Source organism: Saccoglossus kowalevskii, chromosome 20, assembly GCF_978046115.1.
Source record: "Saccoglossus kowalevskii chromosome 20, keSacKowa6.1, whole genome shotgun sequence".
Classification (NCBI taxonomy): Eukaryota; Metazoa; Hemichordata; class Enteropneusta; family Harrimaniidae; genus Saccoglossus; species Saccoglossus kowalevskii.
Window position 1 is genome coordinate 16242390 of NC_140660.1, and position 21426 is coordinate 16263815.

The window sequence follows — 21426 nt, forward strand, 5'->3', positions numbered from 1 at the left end:
TAGCAGTTATTGTATTGATTACGTCATTAAAGTACTGATTACGTCATTAGCCATTATAGTAACTACTTTATAGCAGTTAGTGTATCGATTACGTCATTAGAGTTCCGATTACGTCATTAGCAATTACATGTATAGTGACTTTATAATAGCAGTTATTGCATTGATTACGTCATTAGAGTACTGATTACGTCATTATCAACTATAGTGACTACATCATAGCAGTTATTATATTGATTACATAATTAAAGTACTTATTACGTCATTAGCAATTATAGTGACTATATTAGAGCAGTTAGTGTATTGATTACGTAATTAGAGTTTTGATTACATCTTCAGCAATTATGGTGACTGAATCATAGCAGTACATCACCAAAGCAGTTATTGTATTGATTACGTCATTAGCCATTATAGTGACAACATCATAGCAGTTATTGTACTGATTACATCATTAGAGTACTGATTACGGCATTAGCCATTATAGTGACTGCATCATAGCAGTTACTGTACTGAGTACTGATTACGTCATTAGCCATTATATTGAATACATCATAACAGTTATTGTATTGATTGCGTCATTAGAGTACTGATCACGTCATTATCCATTATAGCGACTACTCTATAACAAGTATTGTATTGATTACGTCATTTGAGTACTGATTACGTCATTAGTAAATATACTGACTACATCAGTTAGCAGTTATTGTATTGATTACGTCATAAGTGTATTGATTACGTCATTAGCAATTATAGTGACTACATCTGTTAGCAGTTAGTGTATTGATTACGTCATTACAGTGCTGATCATGTCATTGGCCATTATAGTGACTAATCATAGCAGCTATTGTATTGATTACGTCATTAGCTATTATAGTGCAATATTAGTGTCATTATTTGACATAAACTCGGTTTATTTGCACATAGCTAAAATTGTTCACTACCGGTAACACCGAAACGACCACTCAGCGTAGTCACCAATGAATATTATATAATATGGGAGTGTATAAAGCCGACCTTACCGTAACACGGCTTTCGCCATTTACACACTCCAATGAATATTATATAATATGGGAGTGTATAAAGCCGACCTTCGCCGTAACACGGCTTTCGCCATTTACACACACCAATGAATATTATATAATATGGGAGTGTATAAAGCCGACCTTCTCCGTAACACGGCTTTCGCCATTTACACACACCAATGAATATTATATAATATGGGAGTGTATAAAGCCGACCTTCGCCGTAACACGGCTTTCGCCATTTACACACACCAATGAATATTATATAATATGGGAGTGTATAAAGCCGACCTTCGCCGTAACACGGCTTTCACCATTTACACACTCCAATGAATATTATATAATATGGGAGTGTATAAAGCCGACCTTCGCCGTAACACGGCTTTCGCCATTTACACACTCCAATGAATATTATATAATATGGGAGTGTATTAAGCCGACCTTCTCCGTAACACGGCTTTCGCCATTTACACACTCCAATGAATATTATATAATATGGGAGTGTATAAAGCCGACCTTCGCCGTAACACGGCTTTCGCCATTTACACACTCCAATGAATATTATATAATATGGGAGTGTATAAAGCCGACCTTCGCCGTAACACGGCTTTCGCCATTTACACACACCAATGAATATTATATAATATGGGAGTGTATAAAGCCGACCTTCGCCGTAACACGGCTTTCACCATTTACACACTCCAATGAATATTATATAATATGGGAGTGTATAAAGCCGACCTTCGCCGTAACACGGCTTTCGCCATTTACACACTCCAATGAATATTATATAATATGGGAGTGTATAAAGCCGACCTTCTCCGTAACACGGCTTTCGCCATTTACACACTCCAATGAATATTATATAATATGGGAGTGTATAAAGCCGACCTTCGCCGTAACACGGCTTTCGCCATTTACACACTCCAATGAATATTATATAATATGGGAGTGTATAAAGCCGACCTTCGCCGTAACACGGCTTTCGCCATTTACACACTCCAATGAATATTATATAATATGGGAGTGTATAAAGCCGACCTTCGCCGTAACACGGCTTTCGCCATTTACACACTCCAATGAATATTATATAATATGGGAGTGTATAAAGCCGACCTTACCGTAACACGGCTTTCGCCATTTACACACTCCAATGAATATTATATAATATGGGAGTGTATAAAGCCGACCTTACCGTAACACGGCTTTCGCCATTTACACACACCAATGAATATTATATAATATGGGAGTGTATAAAGCCGACCTTACCGTAACACGGCTTTCGCCATTTACACACTCCAATGAATATTATATAATATGGGAGTGTATAAAGCCGACCTTCGCCGTAACACGGCTTTCGCCATTTACACACTCCAATGAATATTATATAATATGGGAGTGTATAAAGCCGACCTTACCGTAACACGGCTTTCGCCATTTACACACACCAATGAATATTATATAATATGGGAGTGTATAAAGCCATCCTTACCGTAACACGGCTTTCGCCATTTACACACTCCAATGAATATTATATAATATGGGAGTGTATAAAGCCGACCTTCGCCGTAACACGGCTTTCGCCATTTACACACTCCAATGAATATTATATAATATGGGAGTGTATAAAGCCGACCTTCGCCGTAACACGGCTTTCGCCATTTACACACTCCAATGAATATTATATAATATGGGAGTGTATAAAGCCGACCTTACCGTAACACGGCTTTCGCCATTTACACACTCCAATGAATATTATATAATATGGGAGTGTATAAAGCCGACCTTACCGTAACACGGCTTTCGCCATTTACACACTCCAATGAATATTATATAATATGGGAGTGTATAAAGCCGACCTTACCGTAACACGGCTTTCGCCATTTACACACTCCAATGAATATTATATAATATGGGAGTGTATAAAGCCGACCTTCGCCGTAACACGGCTTTCGCCATTTACACACTCCAATGAATATTATATAATATGGGAGTGTATAAAGCCGACCTTCGCCGTAACACGGCTTTCGCCATTTACACACTCCAATGAATATTATATAATATGGGAGTGTATAAAGCCGACCTTACCGTAACACGGCTTTCGCCATTTACACACTCCAATGAATATTATATAATATGGGAGTGTATAAAGCCGACCTTCGCCGTAACACGGCTTTCGCCATTTACACACTCCAATGAATATTATATAATATGGGAGTGTATAAAGCCATCCTTCGCCGTAACACGGCTTTCGCCATTTACACACTCCAATGAATATTATATAATATGGGAGTGTATAAAGCCGACCTTCGCCGTAACACGGCTTTCGCCATTTACACACTCCAATGAATATTATAAAATATGGGAGTGTATAAAGCCGACCTTCGCCGTAACACGGCTTTCGCCATTTACACACTCCAATGAATATTATATAATATGGGAGTGTATAAAGCCGACCTTCGCCGTAACACGGCTTTCGCCATTTACACACTCCAATGAATATTATATAATATGGGAGTGTATAAAGCCGACCTTCGCCGTAACACGGCTTTCACCATTTACACACTCCAATGAATATTATATAATATGGGAGTGTATAAAGCCGACCTTACCGTAACACGGCTTTCGCCATTTACACACTCCAATGAATATTATATAATATGGGAGTGTATAAAGCCGACCTTCTCCGTAACACGGCTTTCGCCATTTACACACTCCAATGAATATTATATAATATGGGAGTGTATAAAGCCGACCTTCGCCGTAACACGGCTTTCGCCATTTACACACTCCAATGAATATTATATAATATGGGAGTGTATAAAGCCGACCTTACCGTAACACGGCTTTCGCCATTTACACACTCCAATGAATATTATAAAATATGGGAGTGTATAAAGCCGACCTTCGCCGTAACACGGCTTTCACCATTTACACACTCCAATGAATATTATATAATATGGGAGTGTATAAAGCCATCCTTCGCCGTAACACGGCTTTCGCCATTTACACACTCCAATGAATATTATATAATATGGGAGTGTATAAAGCCGACCTTCTCCGTAACACGGCTTTCGCCATTTACACACTCCAATGATATTTTATTGAAAACACTCCCTAAAAATAAACAAAAAACTGTATGCAAGTCTAATAACGCATGTTTCCAATCGCGTTATTGTGTATATTTAAAGGAAATGCCCTGTAACATTATATTGCATTCCAAGTTCTGTTATGTTTGGTAGAATTTTACAAGTGTGTGTTTTCATCGTGCATGCAATATATAGAGTACATTATTCTGGTCTATGTTTACCCGCTTTTGGATGCAACATTTGTAATAAAATCATTACATCGTTTAGCTACCATACGAACAGGTCTCTCTGAATGTATGTTCACCACTGTTATAATCACTGTTCGTCATGATAACTGACTAAGCAGCACCACGGACCCTGTCCCAAGGATTGATTGGCAACTGGTCTTGCTGACTAACAGGCATCCAGTGGGAAAATTTTTACTGATGCATTTCCGTCTATTTTGTTTTATCCCCATCCCTGCCCTCTTTTCATTATTATTTTATGTGACCTGTGAGTAGTTTAGTGAGCACCGTACATTGATGGTTGACAGGTTTTTAGTTATTTTCTCTACTTAGTTTACTCTTGTCGGCTTGGTTGGACACTAAAAAGACATACTTTGTCTTTAAGCCCTCGAAATGTATTGCAATAAACTTAATATTTAATAAATAATTCCCTCTATTATGTTTTATTAACAATACTGTAAAAATACCGAGGAGCTATTTTCTGTTCAACCACCCCAATTAAACATGTCATAAACACGTTCTTAACAATGACTTAGCACAACTTATTGATAACAGACTATCCGTGACACAGTTACTATTTGACTTGGCTGAAATGTATTAACACAATGGTCATATTTAATTCAGATTCAATGAACCTACAGTTTTAGTTTGATCAATGTTTTTACTGTTCGCCCTCTAGAAAAGAGTTCCATACAGTAACCACAATTTAAATCGTCTTAATATACACGGATATCTTATGAAGTTTTTTTTTTCATAAAAACGTATGTAATTATGCGATGACATTGTTACACGTGGTAAGCAGTTCTAGTTACCCTGGGACATCTATTCAATATTAGCTTTTTTTATTTATTACATTTGTCATCTACCGTCTGTAATATAAACGTATTTTCAACATCACGTGATAAACATAGAATCAGCAATATCTCAAAATACTACACTGCTATTGGACTGCGTACTACCACGTGACCAAGACGCAATTTATACTTCGTTTTGTCCTGCGGCGATTTTCTGTTGAAGTATTATTTCAAGTGTTACCAATAAACAAACATACTGTGTTCACACTTGTCAGTGTAGCAGGTAAATGGATTACATGGGGTCAAAAAGTCATAACCTGCATGTAATTATGGAACTCTTATGTTATGTTTACATCACGTTGACCAATCAGCGTTCAGGTCATATCGTCTGTATAATATAGCTATAACACTGCAGAAATGCATCGTCTGTAGGCATCGTAGTTATTGCAGTACTGACAAAGTTACTTCAAATCGATCTCCTCGTTCATTCGTTAGGCTTTATAAGCAGACGTGAGACAGTATCTCATATTCTGATTTATTTGAACCATTAACCATATTAACTATCAATAACTACACACACAATATATTTGGATCTTTTAATCTGACTCGTTCTGACAACTCTTGTATTATGAATACAAATTACTATAGAGGCAAAAAATATCACCATGGCAACGAAATGTGAATGGTCGTGAAATGTGTTCAAGCTTGCATGCAATACACAATATGCAGTACGTATTACGTACACAGCCATACAGTCAAGCTATTATGTGTTGTCAAGTGTTTGTTTATTGAGTTAATATTGCACCAGTGTAAACATTAACATTCCGTTCTTGTGTAGTTCGGGTTCAATACCTCCATCTTGTTAACGAATTCGGAATGTGTTGTAGCGCGCCCTCGTACACAAAAAACGTTTTCGTTGACATGAAACTATAAAAATATATTTTAGTTCATATTATGATGAAAATCTAATTGAATCAAATATTTCTCTGAGAAGAATAGATATTGTAAAATAAACAATTATTACATGATTTAGTAATATCTACATTGTCACTTGTCATGCAATTATTCTGGATTCGTTACAGCTTATTGTCGGTGTTCTACAATGGATACGTCATTGATCAGGTGTTGGCTGTAGGTTACTGGAAATCATAATATATGTTTGTTTTCTACCACCTTAAAATCATCTAACCGGATAGTACAGGTTTTTGCAGACAGAACTCTAAAAGCACATGTCCTCGTTTATTGTTTAATTTCTCTTTACTAGATCTTTTAGTATTGCCAGTGACATCATGCTGGCTGCATACCTCCATAAATGTCTTGTTTTCAATTTACTGAATGCATCATGATATTTATCAATGTATCTAGTTACCTTAGGTTTAGATAGATATAATCACGCTAAATGCATTGGGAATCTTGACGCATGCGTACCATGTTGAATAGCATCAATGTCATTGTACAGACTGCTGATAATAAACCATTAAGTATTGTCAAGTGTTTGTATATAGAGTTAATATTTGAACAATGTAAACATATTAACATTCCATTATGAGGTTAATCGGGTTCAATAACTTCACGCTCGCCAGTGTACACTGTATCCTACTGTCAACTGTCTGAAAATATTTTTATTTTAAAATTTCGCTTTCATAAGTTTCACTGTTTTTCCCAGTTTTGAGCACACATTTGGAGCGTAAATACTAGTAGTACACGTAATGTACAATAATAGTGCTATTAGAAAATATCTCAAAGTATGGATCAGTACAGTACACGGTCGTACAGTCATTCGATACTGCCGTTGTACTGTATTCATGCCCACATTGCAATATTCTCGTAATAACATAATATTATTGTAATCTATAATCTATACAGCTTGAAATTAGAATTATTTCTAGCATCAGCATCCGATAAATATACAAATTATGACCAAATATGGCTTTTTATAATGGCATTCGGGTCAAAACATGTATAAAATAACCGTTAATAAGGATAACATCCATCCCAAAATACTCATGGATGAGTCAATGTCTAAACAATGTTGACTAAATAAATAATTCACGTAACTTTGTATAAAGAATCTTTCAGCATCGTTTATTAGTGAGTACTCAGGCCGGTAGTTAATTGTTTCTCTCAGCTGCTAATATATGCAATAATAAATTCCGCAGGTATTCGTTAATTTGGTTACTTAATTGAAGGTGCCAGACAATCATGCTAGATCTAGAGCAAGTCTGATTATGCAAATTTCGAATACGTTACTGATTTTGGCAATGAAAAAGTTGTTTTCACTTAGTGTAAGTTTGTTTAGTTAATCTCTTCTGTTATTTAGCATATCATAAAACGATAAATATGGCGGCAAACAGTTGGATGGGCAAACAGTTGGATGGGCAAACAGTTGGATGGGCAAACAGTTGGATATTTATTGAGAAATAATTACTATACTTGTATATAATCATAGCTCCATTGACCTATGACGTCATAGAAGCTGATGAAAACAAAGCCTTACAATATTTCTATTTTGTTAATGTTTAAATCATTATAAATATATTAACATGTCGTTCGTATGTATAAATGTGTCAATAATATTTTCATATCTTTGAGGTCACGGAATTACATATTTTGGATATACTGTAAAAGGATTAATTATTCACTGGGTTTTAATTTTGCTCATTTCACTGACTGGAAAATGCTTTAAATTAAAACCCAGTGAATATGTAAAATTTAGCGTAGAATACATTATCTAAATGATAAAACCGTGAATTTAAAGCCCACTGAACCAGTGAAAATTAGTAATTTTACAGTAATGGTGGTTTAATTCACAACTAAATATTGCTGTTATAGTTGTGGTAATTTTAATCTACTCTACACTGTGCTGCATTTATATCTATCCAATTTAATGCCATTTAAATGACCCTTTCTAAAACATTAGTACACCTTTGACCAGACTTTCTCATTGGCGATGGGTAGTGCTTGCATGGAATCATAAACACAGGCCCTACTTTTAAACCTTCTTAAAGTTTATATACCCACAGCTTCTACGTGCCAATTTAAATGTCAGGCTACACGCATTTGTAGTTTATTTATTTAATAAACTTACAATATGCAGAAATTTGTGGAAAGTCTGAGAGATTGTTAGTTTATGTCAAACTGATCCACCATAAAGCAGTGTTATTACAAACTAAAACTAACGAAATTTTGCAATAAATACATACTTTTTTTTTATAAATTTTAGTTGATTAATTCAACAATTTGCCACATTATCCATCATAATAGAAGATGGAAATGAAATAAAACATGCAGTTGCATTACATTCAATACAATAACAACACAATATTGCCCTTTACCACTTATATTTATTGATAAACATTATTTTTATTTTAAACTACAAAGTTGAATTGAAACTGTTGTTCACATCATTGTCATAAAGTTAGTATAAATTTAATTCCATTTTTGAAAACCAAAAAATGAACTTTCATATTCAATATGCCGCCATTGCTGGTGATATTATAATACATATTAAATGATATTTATTGTTTTCTCAATTCATTACAAGGTAACAATAGGGTTAACAGTAAGACTATGTGAATAATATAGAATAGAGATTCTTGTATAGCATAACATTTATATATACTTAAGGTAGCGAGACTATTATTTGTGTTGAAAATTACGATTTTCACATTTATTTAATAATTGATGAAATGCACTATAAACTTTCATGTGATAAAGTCAACATAATATAGAATGTCATGTAAGTTGGTTAAAATGTTGATTTTCTGAAGGGAAGCAAGGCAGCCTCAGTAGTGTTTTCCAAAATCAGCAACACAGGTTTAATATGTGTGCCTATAAGTTTCAAAGATAAACTCAAGACAAAGCAATGTTAGGATGTGTTATCAGTAGCTATCTGACACACAACGAGTGTTTCCAAACATTTGAGTGGTTTGTCTCCGCCCGCCCCCTGTTTGTTTCACAGATTAGTCATTTGCATGTGAATGCGTCAGACACAAGGTCACACAGCCACTGAAAAAAATCATTGATTTTGGTGTTTTCATATGCCGAATTTATCCAATTATAGCTATCCCATTCCTTTATTTTGTTGGTTACCAATAGCCTTACACATTTGGATGTCCCTACACATGTTAAAACAGACCTTGATGGGAAAACAAATTGATTGTGCCGATAAACAAGCTTGAAAATCTTTGCTGTTACTTCATGGACGTTTTCTAGGAGTTTATGTTTTTCAAAATACAAGGTCTTTAACAAAAAATAACGTATATTTATTGTCGTAGGATTAACACCAAATTTTCACAGCTTTAAGGTGACAGTGAGAGGAACTTGAATGTGTCCAGACAAACTATTGCATAGATTATTTACCAACGAGTTGTGGTTTGAGTTGGGGGCAATGCGACTAAAACTGTAATTGAAATTCAGCACACTATTTTTTAAAACGTGTTGCTTGCATAAAACTGACCAGACACATTCAATTTACCAGACTATTGAACAACTAGGAAAAGTGAAAAAAATACCTCTTATCGCCAGCATAAATGCGTAATTATTTTTTTTACAGAAAAAGTAATTTTTCACCTTTGATTGAGTAAAACATTGTAGAATGCAGATACGGGCATGCAAAATACACTTGTGAAAGGTTTGAAGTCTGGCGATTCTGAAAATATATACTTTCCTGGGTCTATTTGTAGTCATTTAGTCACAACTGGAAGATGAAATCAAGTATGCAAATAATAGTGCCGCTACCTTAAACAGTAAAAATTAATTCAAATCAAAATGTTCCAACTAAGATGCAACTAATTTTTAACTAATATCACACACAAGTAAAAAGGTATGCTTTAATATAATGCTCATTAATTAGAGCCCAGAAATGATTAATTTGATAAACAATGTTAGACATAAACAAAATCCTTACTATAAACTAAAATTAAAATCCAATTATAGTTTTACTTGGAGCAGGAATTTTAGTACACAACACACACACACACACACACACACACACACACAAACAAACGGATATGAATGAGTAATGTTACTATATCATCAGTGGATACCAGAGAAGTGTATCTCAAGAATGCTTTAAAATTAACTGAAAAATCAAATAAAAAAAAAACAAGCATAGTTAAAACTATCCTATACTGGGAACGTCATTGTTATGTAGATTTGGTACCCATGCAGCATTAGCGAGTAAAATCCAGGGATTGCAGTGCAACAATTACAGTGTGCCTTGCTTGCTGGTCAATCCTTTGAAATAAATTTAGAACTGCTTTATAATGCTAAAATTTCACATCATCAGCATAAACTATGCTACTGAAATGGTCGATGATGATAAAAAAATACTCAAGGAACAGATCAACATTTTTCTAACTGCAAAACACTGCTGTAACATTCATGCTTTCCTATCAATGGTCGAATATATACACAGAAATTGACATACTATACTGATCGTCCTTATATGGGATGACAAATGACTTTCAATTCAAAAATATGCATTTGCTGAAATTCAATTTGCCTTCATTCAATTAAAAACATAAACATAGGGAATCAAGTTAAACCCTCGAAATTAAACTGACTTATTCTAATAATAAGACAACTCAACACTGATTGTTTTGCAATCAAACTAATGTCTTGTGAAAATATTGTCAGTGAATTTGCGTTATTGATTCAAATATCAAGATTGTACTGTTACTGTGAATTGCATGACCATACAAATGGTAATGAAATCAATTTTGTCAAGGTTAGTTATTCTCATTCATCCTCTTCTCTATATTCCACTGCAGCTCGTTTAGGTTTTCCATCAGGGTATTTAAGCATATCTTCAATCGCACGTGTCACGAAGTAGTTTTCTAGGTACTTCTTGTTGATTTCCAACAGATTTTCGATGCTGCTTTCATGATACACCTCCCCTTCTGTTGACTTTGCGGATGCTCCATCTTCTCTGACAATTTCGATCCAGCTTTCAGACCACTTGTCAAGGAGCAAATCAGTAATATAAACCCCTGTATTGGATGCATGTTCAGCTATCGCTTCATGATCAGAACGAGATATCCCCATATACTCAGACAGCAGTCGGTGATTTTTAGAGTCATCTCTTTCTTTTTCTAATTCATTCACCACTTCTTGTCTTGTTTTGTCTGCCATCCACTTTACATCGGACTTGATACCATTTTCTTTCAGAATTGTCAAGTCAAATCCTGGAATCAGTAAATCTGTGACCTCTTCTGCTATTCCAATCTCTTCATCATAGACAGTGATTTTCATTTTTTCTGCTTGAAGTACTTGCTCTATTGGATAGGATCTGACTTTATTGAGGTCATGGTGGCTTCGCAAAGAAGATCTGCTGGTTACGTGAAACTCCACATCTGCACCAGGGCTTGTTTCATGTAAAACCTGACGTATAACAACAGCCACCTTTTGCATTAACGAATGACACTTTCCAAAATGTTTTCTTCCTTCACATCGAACAGCGACACTGACATCACGATTGTCTTCTGAAAGAAAGACCAAGGCTTCAACATCCTCACATACCTTGATAGCGTTTTTCCAAATACCACTCGGTGGACGCTGTAATCTTGTGTAAAGATCGTGAAGACACGCTTGCAGTTGAGGAAAGAAATTGGGGGAAAACATGTCAGCTGCTGCCTTGCACAGGAATTCTTTACCAAAATAATGAAGCTTATGGGGTTCTTCCTTCCATTGATCTTCTGGCATATATAGTGAAAGTAAATTCGGAATAATATACTTCCCTCTATGGCCACCACCATAATCTTTTTCACCCAATAGAACAATTATTTGAAAGTGTTCCAGCAGGGGTATCAGTAGGCCCATATCTGCTTCCTTCACAAGCACTTCTTTGATGTCTTCAAATGTGTATATCGTCTGCTTCTTCAACTTCTCTGAGTACTGGACAAACAAGTCAGTAGCCATGAGTGGTCCAATTATTCTATCACAAAACCACTGAGGAACAAGTATTATCACATCTTCTATATCAGACATTCTGACATACAGAATCTGAAACCAACATATAAAAGTAAGACAATGACGTCACAATAAATTGGATAATTAGCATATAACGTTGCCTCACTACATCAGTAATTATTAAATGTATACAATAAATATTAGTTGTGTCATCAGTTTGTTTCAATACAAATTTTATTTACAGAACACAGATTAGCATTTCTTCACATGGGTACATGTGTTTATTATGATATAATATTGAGCCAAAATATGACGCTTGTCATATAAAAGCACTATTTTGAATAATATTTGATGATCTCATTAGTGTGGATAAAGCTGTAAAATATGTACATACTGGTAACGTTTTATTTTGTGCGCTTATTAGTGTCCACTTACTTCACCAGTGTCATAAAGATACTCAGATGCTTTACTCAGGAAATCCTCTTCAATTGATGAATCGATATCTCGTCTAACATTGGTCACGTAATCTCTCCAATACATAACAGGAAATAATATACATTTCTCAATCCATTTTCTTTTCACATGAATTATATTTGCACATATCGCTGGCATTGGTTCTGATATCTACAGAAACATTAAACAATACTCATTCAACTGATGAGAAACACACAATGTGAAAAACCATTTATGCAGTAGCCAATCTTGTAGTCAATGTGTGAACTTTATGGATTTTGAGAAATTAAGCAATACTTTTTTTTGTCCTCTGATTACAAGGCAATTCCTGTGATGCATTCAATGTCTGTGATGTCATAAATATGGTTTAAACCCAACAAAATTGTGTGCATTTCAGTTGCAATGTATGACAGTCTAATTCCTTGCATTGGACTTGAATGTTAACAATGCTTACGAATAGGCAAATCATACCATCACATACATAACTAATAGTGTTCCTGACATTACTTTTATTACAAATAAGCAAATCATACCACCACACGCATAACTAATAGTGTTCCTGGCATTACTTTTATTACAAATAAGCAAATCATACCACCACACACATAACTAATAGTGTTCCTGACATTACTTTTATTACAAATAAGCAAATCATACCACCACACGCATAACTAATAGTGTTCCTGGCATTACTTTTATGTCCATTATAAATCACCACTATCAAAATTAGAGGTGTGTATGACGTCATGGCTAAAACCTCTATTCATAAGTGAATTCAATTCAACAAAAAGCTCCCAAATATAATTAAATTTGTTTAATTATTTAAAAATAATTATTCTCCAACAGCATCATAAAGGTTTTGGTAAAGATTCTAGAATTGATAATGAGTTAATCGCTTCACATGTTAGTTTGCCCTAGACCTGTCCCCCCTCCAATATAGTCCTGTGGGGTTAGAGTTCATTCACACATATATCCCATTCCATTCACAGGAACATATTCATATATTCAACTAAAATACATATTTACCTGAATCACGTATTCTCTACGTGTTTTAAGAATTCGTCGTAAGGTATCCATACCAGAACTAGCATAATCGTGTACATTGAGAACCAATAGTTCATTTATGATATCAATATATCGACTAAATGTCTTCTCCAATCCTTCTTTCAATGTTTTAGCCATTTTTAGAGCTAAAATAAACAATTGTCCATTATTAAATTAGGAACACCACCATCTTACAGTGATCGGATGTAAGTGATATATTAATAGTGTTGATTACTCAAACTAATAAAAAAACAAATAATGGTAAGCTGACCTTCAGAATAATAATTAAACTTTTCTGCCCAATCAGCTCTGCTTCCTATTAAGATTACCGTCAGCTTAACTCCAGGGTTTCTGACTTTTAACATCTGAAACCATTTAGTAATCTGAAATGTATCACATATATCAATTCAATTACTGATAATAAACTAAGTTGTCAATGTAAACCGCTAATTGTTCTAAATACACATTTCTTAGTTTTGGTAATTGCGAATGCCAGCCAAACAATGTGGCGATAAGTTAAAAAAATGTAACAAAAAACATAAAAATTCAAAATAATAAATACAAAAAAATAGTAAAGGTAAAATACATCAGATTTTACTCAGATTAAAACAGCCCATGATGTCATGATTATTAGTCGGCTCTGTTAATAAATGATATCAGGTGATAACCTAGTTATTAAATAACCAAGTGTCAAAACAAAAGGGGAATCATGATTTTATGGAACTACAGTTAAGAATAATATGTTAATTTATGCTAATTAGACATGACGTCATGATTATTAGTCAGCTCTGTAAATAAATGATATCTGGTGATAACCTAGTTATTAAATAACCAAGTGTCAAAACAAAAGGGAAATCATGATTTTATGGAACTAAGTTATGAATAATATGTTAATTTAAGCCAATTAGACATGACGTCATGATTATTAGTCAGCTCTGTAAATAAATGATATCTGGTGATAACCTAGATATTAAATAACCAAGTGTCAAAACAAAAGGGAAATCATGATTTTATGGAATTAAGTTATGAATAATATGTTAATTTATGCTAATTAGATATGACGTCATGATTATTAGTCAGCTCTATAAATATATGATATCAGGTGATAACCTAGATATTAAATAACCAAGTGTCAAAACAAAAGGGAAATCATGATTTTATGGAACTAAGTTATGAATAATATGTTAATTTATGCTAATTGGACATGACTTCATGATTATTAGTCAGCTCTATAAATAAATGATATCTGGTGATAACCTAGTTATTAAATAACCAATTGTCAAAACAAAAGGTGAATCATGATTTTATGTAACTAAGTTATGAATAGTATGTTAATTTATGCTAATTAGACATGACGTCATGATTATTAGTCAAAACAAAACAAAAGGGGAATCATGATTTTATGGAACTAAGTTATGAATAATATGTTAATTTATGCTAATTAGACATGACGTCATGATTATTAGTCAGCTCTGTAAATAAATGATATCTGGTGATAACCTAGTTATTAAATAACCAAGTGTCAAAACAAAAGGGAAATCATGATTTTATGGAACTAAGTTATGAATAATATGTTAATTTATGCTAATTAGACATGACGTCATGATTAGTCAGCTCTATAAATAAATGATATCTGGTGATATGCTAGTTATTAAATAACCAATTGTCAAAACAAAAGGGAATCATGATTTTATGTAACTACAGTTATGAATAATATGTTAATGTATGCTAATTAGACATGACGTCATGATTATTAGTCAAAAGAAAAGGGGAATCATGATTTTATGGAACTAAGTTATGAATAATATGTTAATTTATGCTAATTAGACATGACGTCATGATTAGTCAGCTCTATAACTAAATGATATTTGGTGATAACCTAGTTATTAAATAACCAAGTGTCAAAACAAAAGGGAAATCATGATTTTATGGAACTAAGTTATGAATAATATGTTAATTTATGCTAATTAGACATGACGTCATGATTATTAGTCAGCTCTATAAATAAATGATATCAGGTGATAACCTAGTTATTAAATAACCAAATGTCAAAACAAAAGGGAATCATGATTTTATGTAACTAAGTTATGAATAGTATGTTAATTTATGCTAATTAGACATGACGTCATGATTAGTCAGCTCTATAAATAAATGATATCTGGTGATAACCTAGATATTAAATAACCAAGTGTCAAAACAAAAGGGAAATCATGATTTTATGGAACTACAGTTATGAATATGTTAATTTATGCTAATTGGACATGACGTCATGATTATTAGTCAGCTCTATAAATAAATGATATCTGGTGATAACCTAGTTATTAAATAACCAAGTGTCAAAACAAAAGGGAAATCATGATTTTATGGAACTACAGTTTTGAATAATATGTTAATTTATGCTAATTAGACATGATGTCTCCTTATGGTTTTTAAAATAATGTTGAAACACAGTCCCTCTAGAGGGATTGTGGTTGAAATAATACTCTCCCTTTGTGATATTGTTTTCATAATAAACATTCAGTTGAAATGTGAATAACTGACATTGCAATATGTAAGTAATACTAATACATTTAGTAACATTTGTTTTCTTTGTGTAAACCAGATAGTCTATAGTGGTTACAGAATTGTTAAAACTTGAAATGTGATTTGAAAAATTAATAACGCTAATCACATTTTTTGTGAAAACCATGATTTTCTATCTTTTTGATCTGCATCGTGAATTGCGTCACTTCTCTATCAGATCTACAAGTATAGTTTTAATACTTTTTTGTAGTATTTTATAGATATTTGATTAATTTCAAAACAATTAACAATAACTTAAATCCGAATTAGAAGAAAAACATAAAACTTTTAAAATAATTGGAAGAACATAGGGACTGGACTTCCTGTCACCACAGATGGCGCACTTCGTGCAGCCTCCTTCTAAGTGATTTACCCATCATGCACTTTAAAGACAAATATAATATAGTTGTGGATGTACATAACCATTTGCAATTATATATTTATCAAACAGATGATTATTTCCATAATTAACTATTGATGTTTTAAAATAGTGTTAGTGTGTGTGTGTGTGTGGGGGGGGGGGGTGAGTCTCATACAGAATTATACATAATTGTCACTTAATGCACTAATTTCCTTATAACTGCAATAAATTTTAATTCTATATCCCAATATTTATCCTGTTAAATTGATTTAAATATCTAATGACAACTAGTTGCATGTTTGGGGAAGTATGATTAAAAAATTTTTATTCAAGTAGTGTGTATGCTTAAAACAACCTCTTTTTTTCCTATCAAATTATTTTATCTAATTTTTGAAGACAATTTTAGATGTATGCATTAAATGGAAGCAATGGAATACATGTAATATTGTTGAATATTATCGGCTGAAAACATTCTTTACAGATGAATATAAGAATTGCAGTTTCTCAGATGACATATTATATACTTTTAAAATTGCTATTTAAAAAAATATATGCCTTCAAATTTGAACAAATGTTTTTACAGAAAACTAATAGAATTGTTATTAAATATAATTTTACTTTTTGTCTAGATTTCTCAAAAATAAAATTATTTAAATTATATATTTTCACCATATTTCCTCTGTTAGTTGCTCATGTAAATTATTTTTTAATGGTCAAAATAAATATTTTAATAATTTAGTTTACAGCCTATGCGATTGTTGATTTATATGCAAATCTATTTGCAACGTGCCTCTAATAGAGCAGATACAGTATTATTAAATGGTAGTTATTTTTATCTTTTGCAAATTAATTTAATTTAAAAAAATAAAACATTACATCACTGCCACAAATACTTTTTTGTTTAACAGATGTAGTGCCCAAATCCTGTGAATGACTTCACAGATAAGAAGTGAAATTATATTTATTTGTATTTTTATATTGAAGACTACAGTGACTATCAACATTTTATATTACACATCTTATATTTTCTATTTGTTGTTGTCACAAAACTTTCAGACCTAAAATGAAGACTTTGTCTTATATTGGGGACCTAGAAATTGGGGACCTAGATTGAGGATACTTTGCTTAATATTGTTTTCTTTGTAATTATTATACTTTTCATACATTCATATGCAATTGTCCCAATGATGTGACTTTATATTATTTCAATCCAAGGCAAAAAAAATCAAGTTTATTGCACTGTGCATTTTTTTTAATTGACTGAAAAGTTTGTGATTACTGGTAGCAAGTTTATATCATTAGCTATTTTGCTTTTTGAAATAAAATATATTTTATAAACAAAGTCTTCTGAAGTATCAGGGTGGCAGAATTACTTTTTTTTCAAATCAACTTATTTGTTGTACATTATATTTCAAGTAATGCTGTGCAATGTATTCATGGTAATAGTTTTATCTTTTTTTTATATTTTTCCATCAATTATGTCTGGTACATGTTGAGTAATGTACTCTTGTATAACTAATTAGTTTAGATGTTACGTAAATGAATGATGGACTCCCCAAAGATCCTGATTCTACAGGAAAAGAAGCCTGTCAGATTTTGACACAAAATCCTACAGGACAAACTTGTTTGATTCCTACAATATTTTTACACATGTCAAAATCCTATAGGAGTAGACCTATTGAAATCCCATGGGAATTTGTCCTATTGCAATCCCATAGGAATTTGTTCTATTGAAATCCTATAGAAATTTGTCCTCATGCAATCCTATACGAATTTGTTCTATTAAAATCCTATAGAAATATGTCATCATTCAATCCTATACAAATTTGTCCTATTGCAATCCCCTAGGGATTTGTTCTATTGAAATCCTATAGAAATGTGTCCTCATGCAATCCTATACAAATTTGTCCTATTGCAATCCCATAGAAATTTGTTCTATTGCAATCCTATAGAAATTTGTCCTCCTGAAATCCTATAACAATTTGTCCCATTGCAATCCCATAGAAATTTGTTCTATTGAAATCCTATAGAAATTTGTCCTCCTGCAATCCTATAACAATGTGTCCTATTGCAATCCCATAGAAATTTGTTCTATTCAAATCCTATAGAAATCTTATACAAATGTGTCCTATTGCAATCCCTAGGGAATTTGTTGACTTGTAAGGGTACCTATGTGCCCACACACAGACTGCAAAGACTCCCATTGTGTCCTTCACACATAAGAGTAAAAAACAATCCTCATAAATCTCCATACTACATGTATGTTGTCAAAACCAACATTCTCATTATGTTCAGCAATGAATACCAAAATGAAGATTCTAAATTATACTTTTTTTACTTGATATGTTTGTAAATTCATATTTATATTGAATGTTGTTATTTTAGTTTTATTTTCAGATGCGATTGAATTAAGTATATGAATTTCAATGATATAAATATTCAGACATTTGATATTACCTGAGATTCTGGTCAAAATTATTTTGTAATACTCTCTATAATAATCTGGCCAGAGTCTAACAAGTAACAATATTGCTAGATTAGGATCAGAATTTTTCCCAAAGCAAGTCTAGTCAGACAATCATCATATACTTATTATTGTTGATGTTACCAAGCAGACTTGAAATTGATGACACAGCTGATAACATCTCATATTGAAATTATCTCTTACCCGAGTCTTTTCTCTCTCCATAATATCCAATGGTCTGATTATCTTTCCGTTTATAAAGTCACACACCTGGTACATCACAATTATAGTGGCCAAGCCAGCATACAGAAATATGGCATGACTGGAGAAATAACTCTCTTGTCCTGCCATATCTAACATAACCATTTTACCAACACCTGGCACTTCTTCTTTGGATATGTCTATGCCAGGGGTCAACACATACTTATCTTTGCCTGGTTCAGGACCAGATTTAGATTTGGATGTCTGGAATATATGATAAATAATATTATTATACATCTGTCACCGTAACGCTGTAAGTTACAGCGTGCCTTAATTTTGCGGTATTTTACGGGGTATTTTCATCCCACCATATTAGAAAATGCGAATTCCAAATATGGAATGATTACGCGCATAAGCATCCTTTAATAATAAAAACAAAAATGGCTGCCACCAGGGTTTGGCCGGACTCCACACAAAGAAGTTCACTGATTCTGTTCTAAACATTTCGTATTTTGGTATTCCCATAATGTATCCTTGGTAGGAAAAGATGTATAATAATAAGGTTATTATGAGGATACCTCAAAGTATGTACTCAGACAGTACACCATTTCATCCACCTTCGCGAAACCCCGGTCAATACTCCCTCTGTACTGTCTTCCATGAAATATATCTACCATACATTTTTACGATGTTAAGTACTACTGATAGATGATCATTGTAAAACAAAATATACTATCATGACATTACTCACTTTGAGTAAAGACTTCTTCAGAGTTGTTTTCCCTGCACCTCCATCTCCACAAAACAGTAGTTTTGTTACGTCGATGGGGATTCCAGGCTCCTTCTGCAGTATTTTATAGTCACGTTCCTAAAATATATTTTATTTGACTTTAACTTCAGAATAACTGTCCTGAGTGAATACACTGTGATTGGTTGCTGGTGGAATTATACGAGTTCAGTATTATGTTTGACAGACGAAATATAGTATTGAAATAAGTAATACCTTTTTCACTTTAATCAACAATATCTCAGCTTCTTCATAAAATTTGTTCTGAAGATCACTTCATGTACCAATTTCAGACCTCACATACTCAATTGCAGTCTCGTCGGCCTAAAATTTAAAATAAATTGTAACTATTACGGTAAAATCACCAACAATTGCAAAAATACAATATTGTGTATAATATCTGTGGCACTCAGTGTATCTGGTTTTTTATAATATATAATTTGGAGAATTTGCCAAAGAAACATGAACATTTTAATTTGAAGATATATCTACTATTTTTTATAAATCATTAAAATTACAATTTATGAGTTTCCATATTTAATTCGCACCAATGACAAATCTGTAAAAAACTTTCAGACATTATTGTCATAATACACTTTATAAGTATTATGTGAACCAATGTAAAAGGACTTTTGTAAAGTTACAATTATGGTTGTAACCAATTTAACAGGTTCCTTTGTATAACATTTATAAATCAATTGTACATATTATGGAATGTAAATTACAAACCTTATTTGGTGACGTCATGTCAATGTTTTTCTCTAATAAAATCTTCATGATATTCAATCTATTGGTTTTATCTTGTGATGTCATGACAGGCCAGCTGGGCATATCAATAACATTAAACAGTGCATTCTTATGCTCCTGCAATACAATATATAGGTTGATGTAAAACACATAATGCGTGAACAAAGTAATAATTTGAAGAGTCATTGTTTATATGGTGAATAGAATATCAAAAGTTGTCAAAGCAGTTGTGGGAATAAGTAGAAAACAAACAAATAAACAAATGTTCATATATGAATGTCAACTTGTAAATCCATCAGTGCCCATACGTCATCAGGATTAAAACTTGTTGGTTTTAATTGGATGACCCGTAACATTTTGTTATCAACATAGATTCAATGGAGACGACCAGATATTCACGATAATAAATACAGGTGTAACCACATATAGGTAAAATAAAAATGGTTTTAAGAATTATGAAGACTATCTATTAAAGTAGAATTCACATAACTGATCACTGGTAGCATAGTGGTTGTTGCATCAAACTCATGATTGGTGTCAAATCCTACCTGGGGTTGAACACCAAAAAAGGTCACCCCCCTAACCTGAGTGGACTTTGCCATAGACTCAATAGGAAGGCTAAATTCACTGACTGACATTCATTGACTAATAGATGCAATTTTGAAGGAACCTTGGTTAAGGTCCGTAGATGCCAGGATATAGCACACTAAAAAAGGTCACCCCTCTAACCTAAGTGGACTTTGCCATAGACTCAATAGGAAGGCTAAAT

General features: G+C 33.0%; 1 protein-coding gene and 1 long non-coding RNA gene across 2 annotated transcripts; both read right to left on the reverse strand.

Annotated features, from left to right (window-relative positions):
- Positions 1-10868: 10868 nt before the first annotated feature.
- On the reverse strand, positions 10869-19363 carry LOC102808081 (death-associated protein kinase 1-like). Its single transcript, XM_085494407.1, has 5 exons — positions 19127-19363; positions 13807-13918; positions 13518-13681; positions 12474-12662; positions 10869-12131 (listed from the first exon to the last, which is right to left on the reverse strand). Exons 1-5 carry the CDS (start codon positions 19286-19288, stop codon positions 10869-10871), a joined length of 1890 nt encoding a protein of 629 aa, XP_085350533.1. The 5' UTR covers positions 19289-19363.
- A 10-nt stretch (positions 19364-19373) lies between these two features.
- On the reverse strand, positions 19374-20236 carry LOC146730061 (uncharacterized). Its single transcript, XR_014927838.1, has 3 exons — positions 20127-20236; positions 19875-19991; positions 19374-19387 (listed from the first exon to the last, which is right to left on the reverse strand). It is a non-coding gene; the product is annotated as an uncharacterized LOC146730061 (long non-coding RNA).
- Between the last annotated feature and the right edge of the window lie 1190 nt (positions 20237-21426).